General features: G+C 39.2%; 1 protein-coding gene across 1 annotated transcript; it reads left to right on the top strand.

Moving 5' to 3' along the window:
• Window positions 1-2,929, top strand: LOC309797077 (melanoma antigen preferentially expressed in tumors-like; the record flags this gene model as incomplete). Its single annotated transcript, XM_082610505.1, has 3 exons — window positions 1-290; window positions 745-1,347; window positions 2,182-2,929. The coding sequence occupies 3 exons, from the start codon at window positions 1-3 to the stop codon at window positions 2,690-2,692; spliced, it is 1,404 nt and encodes a 467-aa protein (XP_082466631.1). The 3' UTR covers window positions 2,693-2,929.
• Between the last annotated feature and the right edge of the window lie 8,234 nt (window positions 2,930-11,163).

Raw genomic sequence — 11,163 nt, 5'->3', positions numbered from 1 at the left:
ATGGACCAAAAGACCACAGTCACCCTCCTTGAGCTTGCTGCAAAGAGTCTGCTGAATAATGAGCCTGCAACTATCCATGCCGTGGACGAAATCCCAAGAGACCTCTTTGTTCCATTGTTCAACGTTGCCTTCTTGGGTGGGCATAAGACGATGCTAACGGCAATGGTGAGGGTTTGGCCTTTTCGCTGTCTCCATATTGGGTCACTGAACACACGAGAGTCATACTGTGATATCTTGGAAGCCATGATTGATGGTCTACAGATGCTCCCTGCCCAGAACTCTTCCTCTTGGTAAGACAATGAGCAGTAGAGACACAGGGAGTCAGCAGGAGGGTATGCTGTAGCCTGGGGCAAGGGAATACCTAACCGTCTCCCAACAGTAGACAATGGTGAACACTACAGTCTTTGCAGAGTTGTCGGTCAGCACTTGGGGTCACCTTCGGGACTCTATTGCTTTATAGTGTTCATTATAGAATAGAGGTGCTTGAGGATACTATGAATGGATTTGAGTGTGATTACACACAAGTGGAATATGGGCATTGAGACAGGGAAAGCCTGGAGGTGAATGAGGGGGTGGGGAAAGGATGAAAGACACTGCATTTGTGTGGAAAGAACTTCTTGGTGAATGGCAATGAAGGGCAAACCAGGGTTAAAGTGCACTGTCCCTGCTTCTCATCATTGATCTTGCTGGGTTATATTAAAATCAGCTATCTCTCATGTGTTCTGTCACTTCCTTTCCTTCCAGGGGGCCCAAACTGAGGATCCTAGATTTAAGGCGTGACCCGGACTGTAAGACAATATGCTCTGAGATTCGGACCACATTCCCTTTCTGTTTTAAGTCATGCAAATACTCTCAGCGTTCTATCCTTAAGATAGAAGAAGCTCAGCATAGTGTCAGGCGCCTCGGGATTGGTAATTCTGGGTCTGCGCCTCAGTCAGCTCAGGAACCCATGGAATTACTTGTGGATATTTCCCTCAATAGTACCTTGAGAACAGAGCAATTCCTCTCTTTCCTTTGTAGTAAAATTCAGCAGGACTTTGGGTCCTTGCACATCTGCTGCAGAGATTTGCAAATCGATAGAATGTCTGCCCACAAAAGTATCCTGCAGTTTCTTGATCTGGGGTGCATTGATCACCTGGAAATGGATCAGGCTGATCTGAGTGAAGTCGTCACCCTTTTGGCTCGGGTGATCCACCTGAACAGCCTTACTCTGTGTAACATCCCCTTTAAATCTTATACGAGAAGGAAATTCAGATCTTTTCTCCTCTCCCTTGGGCGGCTGGACAACCTCCAGGAGCTCAGCTTGCCTCTCGTCTGCCTCACCAATCAACTGCACAAACTGCTCAGGTGAGGGGGAGGGGAGGAACCTGGGTTCCTTGAACACCTCATTGTTAAGACAGAAGAGACAATGCTTGGATCTTCCTAAGCTCCTTGTAACCCATTTCTCTTTTTACCTCAGTGTAGGCACTGCTGGGAATTTGAACCTAGCCGGGGGAGAGAGGGGTACCTTATGGTGAGCAGCAGATGAGGTTAGAAAAGGAAGCTGTGCTCATATATTCATTCATTCATTCAGTGGCCCTGGGCAGACACTATAATAAGTCTGTAAATATATTGGTGAAAAAGACTCAGTCCTTCTCCTATTGGACTTTACAGCTCTCTGGAGAGGAAGGGGAGGCATTCAGATGGAGAAACATTAAGCTATAGGACTAATGCACATGCCCATGGATGGGCCCCAATAGTTAATACTGCCAGATAATTTTGCTCCTGTATTTCCCCCAAGCCTTAGACCCTGAATGGAGAGCTTGTCATGTGGGAACTAGTCAAAGGAAACCCTCAGTTGGCTGCTTTCCCAGACCCATCCTCGCCAAATAAGTGAATCAGATGCAACACTGATTATGTCGTATATACTAAGTGCATGCAATTTCTTCACTTAATCTTTCCCGCAGTTCTTTATAATAATTACTACTGTGCACGTTTTCAAGATTAAATCCCTGTACCTCAGAGTTGTAAAGTAACTTTCTCAAGGTCACACATCTATAAAGTCTGATCCCAAAGTCCACAATGTTAACCACCTGTTGCAAACCGTGAACACAGTACTTTATTCTAGAGCCTTAGGTACCTATAATTTGGGGCTCATTTCCCTCATTCTTCTGAAATAACCTTATGTTTTTCTCTCTATAGAGTTGTGCCACGTCAGTTGGATACACTGTATCTACCTTACTGTAGCCTTTCTAACAGAGATGTCACTGTCCTGTCCGAGAGCTCTCAGGCCACCCACCTAAGGGTATTGAGTCTCAGTAACAACCATTTCTTCTCCGAAGTTTATGAGCCCCTCCAGACTCTGTTGGAGAAGGTCTCAAGCACCCTGCAACATCTGGAGATAAACAATTGTATGATAACTGATTCTACTCTCTCTGCCATCCTCCCAGCCCTGAGCCACTGTACCCACCTCCGTGTCCTTAGCTTTGTCTTCAATCCCATTACAATGCCTGTGCTCAAGAGTCTTCTACAGCACTTGACATCCTTGATGAAGCTGAAGTATGTGATTTATCCTGTCCCTCTCCATTGCTACGAGCAAGGGAATTTTCATGACAGTTTGGACCAACAAAAACTTGCTGAAGTTCAGGCTCAGTTGCAGGCGATGCTGCACGGGGCACAGCGGGATGACATGAATTGGGCCACTTGTTCATAGTGATTTCCACAGTACAAGGAGGTGTTTCAACACTGATGTGTGGCCATGAAAGCGTTCACTTTTTTCTTTTTTTTTTTTTTTTTGCCTGAAACCCAAGTTTGTAGAGACACATACGTAATGTTCTAATGTTCTAGGAAACTGGGGTTAGGAACACTGGATAGGTAAACTGATCTCTATAAAAGAGGAAATTTTAAAAGGAAATAGAGGAATTTGAAAGGTCCTCTGGATCTCTTGCCCACTGCCCTCTACATCTTCTGGTTACTAACCACAGTTTTGGGTATGTGACGTAAGCTGACCCAGTCATGGTACATCAATTCCTTATCCACACTGATTGGTTCACTTATCCATTTATGGGCACTTGACACAAGTCAGATCAATTGAAACTCTTCTGAGAGGTGGTAGTTGTTGAATAATTTTACCCTCTAGGGACCTGCAAACTTCTTGTGTTTCTGATTACCTCAGGTGGCTTATGAGAAACCACATGCAACTAAAAGGAAACAAACAAACTATGCCCACTACCTACTGGTATCTTCATCAGCATATTGCTGCCTGATTTCCCAGGTCTCAGACCCCTGGCTCAGTTATTCCTTATTCCACACACATTCACCAAGTATCTGTTATGATTTAGGTACTTTTCCATGTGCTAAGAAAGATAAAGTCCCTGATCTCCCTCAGAGTGTAGACATTCCTATGATTTATCAGTTTCTCTACTCTTTCTTAGAGGACTTGGGAAATTATTTATTCCCCCATATCACAGTATTTTTTTTCACTTTTTCCCCTTACATAGTCTGCTCAAATGATATTGGCCTTTTTATGCTGTTGGGTAGATGCTCAGGCCTCAGATCATGGCTTATATGTTACCTCCTCAGATAGGTTTTCTCTTGCTTCCCCATTTAAGTAGATTTATTCTTTAGCTGCTTTTTCTTAAGGTATCATGTATATTTCCTTCATGGTACACATTGTTGCATGTGTATTTGCTCCCTCAGCTCTTCCACTAGAGTTGCACTGCTCAGTATGGTGCACACTAACCATAAGTGGCTTCTGAATTCTAGAAATCTGGCTACTCTCAAATGTGATGTACCCTAGGTGTTGAATGCACACTGTGTATCCAAGAGTTAGCAAGAAACTAAGGATGCAGAATAACTAACTGCTAATTTACGTGTATTGTTTACATGTTGAAATGATAACATACTGCATATCAAAGACAGTAAAGATAAAATAATGTAAATTAGATTCTTTATATCCTTACATGTTAAAATGATAGCATTTTATTTTAAAGACTTAGTAAGAAAAATGTTATAATAATTACCTGTGTATAGGTTTACATGTCAACGTGATAAAACATTGCATTCCAAAGACTAATTGAGAGAAAATAAAGTTAATTAATAGGTTGTTCCTACTGTTTATATGTTGAAATGGTAAGAGAAAATGTCAACGATCTGATAACAGAAAAGAATGGAAAAATAATTAGTATTTTGTGTATAGTGTTTCCTGGTTGAAATGAAAACAGATTGCATTTTCCTTGTTGAAATGAAAACAGATTGCAGTTTAAAGACTTAGTAAAAAACAAGAATGTAAAAGTAATGAATGATGTTTACATTGTTTCCTTGTTGAAATGATAACACACATTTTAAAGGCTCAGTAAAAAATTTTTTACAATTTTTTCTTATTGCTTACATGTTGAAGTGATAAACTGCATTTCAGAAACAAAATAATGTAAAACTTAATTAATAAAAATTGTTAATAACTTGTTCTTACCTCCATTTTGCTAGTGCATTTCTGACTTAGAGACACGAACATGTTAAATGAATTGTATATGTTGTTGCTTTGTTGAAATGATAACACATGGCATTTCAAAGACATCATAAAATAAGAATGCAACAAGGCCACCAATACCCTGACATGAAAGCCAGACAAAGACACTACAGAAAAAGGAAATGAGAGGGCAATATCTTTGATGAATGCAAATGAAAAGGTCCTAGAGAAAATATTAGCAAAACAAATCCAACAATATATCAAAAGGACCATACACCATAAATCACGTAGGATTTATTCCAGGGTCACAAGGATGATTCAACATTTGCAAATCAATCAGTGTGAGACACCACATCAACAAAATGAAATATAAAAATCACATGATTATCTCAATAGACGCAGAAAAAGCTTTTGACACAATTGAACATCCATTCATGACAACAACTCTCAACAAAGTGTGTATAGAGGGAACATGTCTCAACATGATAAGGGCATTTACGATAAACCCACAGCCAACACCATAGTGAATGGTGAAAAGCTGAAAGACCTTCCACTAAATTCAGGAACAAGGTAAGGATGCCCACTGTCACCACTTACATTTAACATAGTATTGGAAGTTCTAACCACAGCAATCAGACAGAAAAAGAAATAAAAGGTACCCACACTGGAAGGGAAAAGGTAAAACCATTACTCTTTGCGGAAGACATGATACTTTGTATAGAAAGTTCTAAAGCCTCCACCCAAAAACTATTAGAATTAATGAATGAATTCAGCAAACTTTTAGATTCCAAGATTAACATACAGAAATCCATTGAATTTCTATAAACTAATAATGAAATATCACAAAAAGTGCTTTTTTAAACTCCATTTAAAATCACATTGAAAAGAATAATACACCTAGGAGTAAACCGAACCAGGGAGGTGAAAGCCCTATCTGAAAACTATGAAACACTGATGCAGGAAACTGAAGATGAACAAAGAAATGGAAAGATATCCCATGCTATTGGATTGGAAGAATTAATATTGTTAAAATGTCCGTACTTCCCAGAGTAATCTACAGATTCAATGCAATCTCTATCATATACCTATGCTATTTTTCACAGAAGTAGAACCAAGAATCCAAAAATTCATATGGAACCACAAAAGACCCCAAATTGCCAAAGCAATCTTGAGGAAAAATAAGGAATGAAGTTGGAGGTATATCCCTCCCAGACTTCGGACTATGCAACAAAGCTAATCAAAACAGCATGGGCCTGGCACAAAAACAGACACATCAATCAATGGAATAGAATAGACAGTCAAGAAATAAACCCATGCACGCATGGTAAATTAATCTACAGAAAAGGAGGCAAGAATATACAATGGAGAAAAGGCAGTTTCCTCAATCAGTGGTGTTGGGAAAACTGGTCCTCTACATGTAAAACAAAGATTAGAAAATTCCCTCACACCATATACAAAAATAAAATGGTTTAAAGACCTAAATGCAAGACCTCAAAACATAAAAGTCCTAGAAGAGAACATAAGCAGAACACTCTTTGACAAAAATCATACCAATATTCCTTTGGATAAATCTCCTAAAGTGAAAGGAATAAAAACAAAAATAATCTAACGAGACCTCATTAAACTTAAAAGCTTTTGCACAGGAAAGGAAACCATCAAGAAAAATGAAAATAAAACCTAAGTATTGGGATAAAATATTTGCAAATGATGTAACGGACAAGGGGTTAATATGCAAAATATATACACAGCTCATAGAACTCAATATCAAAACAACAAACATCCCAATGATAAATGGGCAGAAGACCTGAATAGACATTTTTCCAAAGAAGATGTACACACGGCCAACAGGCACATGAAAAGATGCTCAGCATCGCTAATATTTAGAGAAATGCAAATCACAACAACAATCACATATCATCTCGCACCTGTCAGAATGGCTATCATCAAAAAGTCTACAAATAACAAATATTGGAGAGGATGTGGAGAAAAGGGAATCCTTGTATGCTGTTGGTGGGAATGTAAATTGGTGCAGCCACTATGGAAAACAATATGGAGCTCCCTCAAAAACTAAAAATAAAACTACCATATGATCCAGCAATTCCACTCCTGGATACGTATACAGAAAAATAACAAAAGCATTGATTTGAAAAGATACACGCACCCCAAAGTTCATAGCAGCACTATTTACAATAACAAAGATATGGAAGCAACCCAAGTGGCCATCAACAGACGAACTGATAGAAAAATGTGGCATATATACACACACAATGGAATATTACTCAGCCATAAAAAGAATGAAATTCTGCTATTTGCTGCAACATGGATGGACCTAGACAATAATATGCTTAGTGAAATATCAGATATAGAAAGACAAATACTGTACGATACCACTTATATGTGGAATCTAAAAAATAATACAAATGAGTGCATATGCACGATGGAAACAGACTCACAGATACAGAAAACAAATTTTTGGTTACCAAAAGGGAGAGGGAAGGTAGGAGGGACAAATCAGGGGCATGGGATTAAGAGATACAACTACTATGTATAAAATGGGAAAGCAGCAATGATGTACTGTATAGTACAGGGAATTATAGGCATTATCTGATAATAACTTGTAGTGGAGTATGATCTGTAAAAATGCTGGATCACTCTGCTGTACACCTAAACTAATATAATATTGTAAATCAACTATATTTCAATTAAAAGAAGAGAAAGGATGCAAAATTATTTAATAATCTGTTCATATTGCTTACATATTGAGATAATGCACTGCATTTCAAAGACTTACCAAAAAGAAAGAAAACTAAAATTAATTAACCATGGTGGTTAGCACCATGCTTACATAAAACATCTTTAGTTATGCCAGTCTGCTTTAAGATGATAACAGCTTAACTTTGATCATATGCAAAATCTGTATACTTTTACCTCTTCCCACCTCATTACATGTTATTGATGTCCCAGTTTGTATCTTTTATATTGTGAGCACTAATGAATTACTGCAACTGTATTTATTATTAATACTTTGGTCTTTCCATTTTTATACTAAAGTTAAAAGTGTTTTACCCACCACCATTACAATGTTGGAGTGTTTGAATTTGACTATATGCTTACTTTTACGTATGAGTTATATGCTTTCATAGGTTTTCATGCTGTTAATTTTTTGTTTCCACTCAAAGAACTCCCTTTAGCATTTTTTGTAAGGCAGGTCGAGTGGTGAATAACTCCCTCAGCTTTTGTTTGTCTGGGAATGTCATCATCTATCTTTCATTTCTGGAAGACGGCTTTTCTGAATAGAGTATTCTTGGTTGTTGGTTGTTTTCTTTCAGCACTTTGAATATATCATCCCACTCTCTCCTGGACTGCAAGGTTTCTTTTCAGAAATCTCCTGATAGCCTTATGCTGTTCCCTTGTATATGACAAGTGGCATTTCTCTCACAGACTTAACAATTCTTTCCTTGCAAAGGGAACCCTCTTACACTGTTGGTGGGAATTTAATTTGATACAGCCACTATGGAGAAAAGTATGGAGGTTCCTTAAAAAACTAAAAATAGAACTACCATATGAGCCAGCAACCCCACACCTGGGCATATACACTGAGAAAACCATAATTCAAAAAAATACATGCACCCCAATGTTCATTGCATAGCCAGGACATGGAAGCAACCTAAATGTCCATCAACAGAGGAATGGATAAAGAAGGTGTGGTACACATATACAATGGAACATTACTCAGACATAAAAAGGAACGAAACTGTGCCATTTGCACAGACGTGGATGGACCTAGAGACTGTCATACAGAGTGAAGTAATTCAGAAAGAGAAAAATATCATATCATATACCTTATATGTGGAATCCAGAAAAATGATACAGATGAACTTATTTGCAAAGCAGAATTAGAGACACGGATGTAGATGACAGACACATGGATACCAGGGCGGGAAGGGGGGGTGGGTTGAATTGGGAGATTGGGATTGACATATATACACTACTATATATAAAATAGATAACGAATGTGAACCTACTGTATAGTGCAGGGAACTCTAATCAATGCTCTGTGGTGAACCAAACGGGAAGGACATCCACAAGAGAGGGGATATATATATATATATATATATATATATATATATATATATATATATATATATATATGTATGTATGTATATAGCTGATTCACTTTGCTGTAGAGCAGAAACTAACACCACATTGTAAAGCAAGTATACTCCAATAAAATTAATTTTTAATAGAGTTGACAAAAATTCTAGATTGTTGTAAGTATTCAAAATAAATAAGTAAAATATAAAGAGAGTTAAGAAAAACAATTATTTCCTTGTCTTTGACTTTTGATATTTTTATTATAATGTGTCTTCATATAACCTCCTATGAGTTGATACTGTTCGAGGACTTTTGAGTTTCGTGAACTTAGGGGTCCATGTTGCTCCCACAATTTGGGTGGTTTTCAGCCATTATTTCTATAAATATAATCCCCGCCCCCCACCTCTCTCTCTCTCTCTCTCTCTCTCTCTCTCTCTTTCTCTCTATCTCTCTCTCTTTCTCTCTATCTCTCTCCACTCCTCCTCCTCCAGGGTCTCCCATCATCCGTATATGAGTCCATTTAACGGTGTTTTTAAAATCCCATAGATTTCCCCCACTCTTTTTCATTCTTTTTTCTTCTCCTCTGATTAGGTAAATTCAAATTACTTCTTTTTGAGTTCATAAATTCTTTCTTCTGCTTGATGAAGTCTGTTGTTATAGCTGTCTATTATAGTTCTAAATTCATCCATTGTATTCTTCAGCTCCATCATTTCTCTTTGGCTCCTTTTTATGATTTCTATCTCCTTGTTGACTTTTTCATTCTGTACAGGTATTGCTTTTCTGATTTCATTGAGTTGCCTTGCAGCTGGCTGGGCATCTTTGAAACAATCATGTTGAATTCCTTGTCAGGCAATTCATGGACCTCTATTTCTATGGGGTCAGTTACTGGGAACTTATCTTGTTTCATTGGTGGGGTGTTGGGCTTCCTAGATTTTTCCTGCCCCTGAAAATCTCGTGTTGGTGTCTTCACATTTAAGGAAGCAATCTCCTCCATCAGTCTTTACTGAACTTTTTCAGGAGAGAAACTCCTGCACCACTCAGCCAAGCTAGGGATACTGGGGGGTCTCTGAGGCCTCTTCTGTGGATTCACCTGCTCTGCCCCTCTTGTTTCATCTTGTGAAGGAAGTGTTTGGATGATACACGCCTTTTCTCAATTGCACAAAGCAGGACACATGCTGACAGCCTCCTGTTTATTTTCACCATTTTGGTACCCTGAAGTGTTTAAGGTATGTCTGTTCTCACCATCCAGCAGAGTGGTGCGTGTCCTCTTTATGCACATGTGCATGATCTGTGGAGGCATGAGTGCACCTTCTGCAGGGGTGTCCATGGAATGTCAGTTCTGAGGGGGACAGGAACATGGAGTGCTGGATGTGCTCATGGGCAAATTGAGGCTTCTGTAGGTGATGTCCTTATGAGGTTTGTAAGGTACAGTCTGTGAGGCAGTTAGTAGAACTGCAGCCATTTGTTGAGCTTGGTGCCCTGTTTGCTGTGAGCCCTTGTCCTTTCCCCTTCTCCTTGCTATCCCAAGACTATTCAGCCATGCTCATTACCTCTGAGTTCTGGGTTTGGGCAAGAAAGAAGTGGCATTCCTGGGCAGCGTCTAGCACCACTGGGTATTCAGGTGCTCACCACACTCTCAATTTCCCCCATGGGAGGAATTGCAGGCCTAGTGCATCTATCTAGGCATTGATATGTGTAGCCTTGTTGGATGTTTGATATTGGTAGGGTGAAGCTGTTCTTCCTACACTCTTCAACATGTCTGTTCTTGGATTGATTTTTTTAATGGATCAGGTTGTTGGAGCTTCATCACTGGATACTGGGGCTCCCACAAAAACACTCTTGCCCATGGCTGATTGGACAAAATGTTTCTTTGGAGACTCATATTCTGCAACTTCCTGACATCACACTCTAGAACTATGTTTTGAATGGAAAAATGTTTGAGTGGATAAAACGAAGCAGCCCAGGAAAAAGTTCCTTCTCGACTAGTACTATGAAAGTCTATGAACCACAATTTTATTTTCAATGGTTTTCACATGGAAGGGGTTTCCAAATGGTACTGGAGAGGCATATCATGACAAACGACACAGCTCATGAATAAACACCCTGTACAGAATCCCTATCTTCTCACTTCTCTCCATCTTCTGCCTGGAAGAAATTTTAATTGTAGATGTAATCTCCTATTTCTGTGCTATGGTAATCCTCACAGGATGAGCCTCTTATTCGCCCTATTATATTCAACCTAGGGCTGTTGAGTCTTACAATGTGATGGTTGGTGGGTAGGGATACTCAACTCTACGCCCCAGGACAGTAACTGCAACTGTTTCTCTTCTTTCGAGGTGGATGGACCCAGAGTCTGTCATACAGAGTGAAGTAAGTCAGAAAGAGGAAAACAAATACCGCATGCTAAAAAATATATATGGAATCTAAGGAAAAAATGAAAAGGTCATGAAGAACCTAAGGGTAAGACAGGAATAAAGACACAAACCTACCAGAGAATGGACTTGAAGATATGGGGAGGGGGAAGGGTATGCTGTGAAAAAGTGAGAGAGTGGCATGGACATATATACACTACCAAACGTAAAATAGATAGCTAGTGGGAAGCAGGCACATAGCACAGGGAG

Source organism: Mesoplodon mirus (genome assembly GCF_964341445.2).
Source record: "Mesoplodon mirus genome assembly, chromosome: X".
Lineage (NCBI taxonomy): Eukaryota > Metazoa > Chordata > Mammalia > Artiodactyla > Ziphiidae > Mesoplodon > Mesoplodon mirus.
The sequence above is the reverse complement of the archived record's forward strand: the minus strand, read 5'-3'. Positions and strand labels throughout refer to the sequence as shown.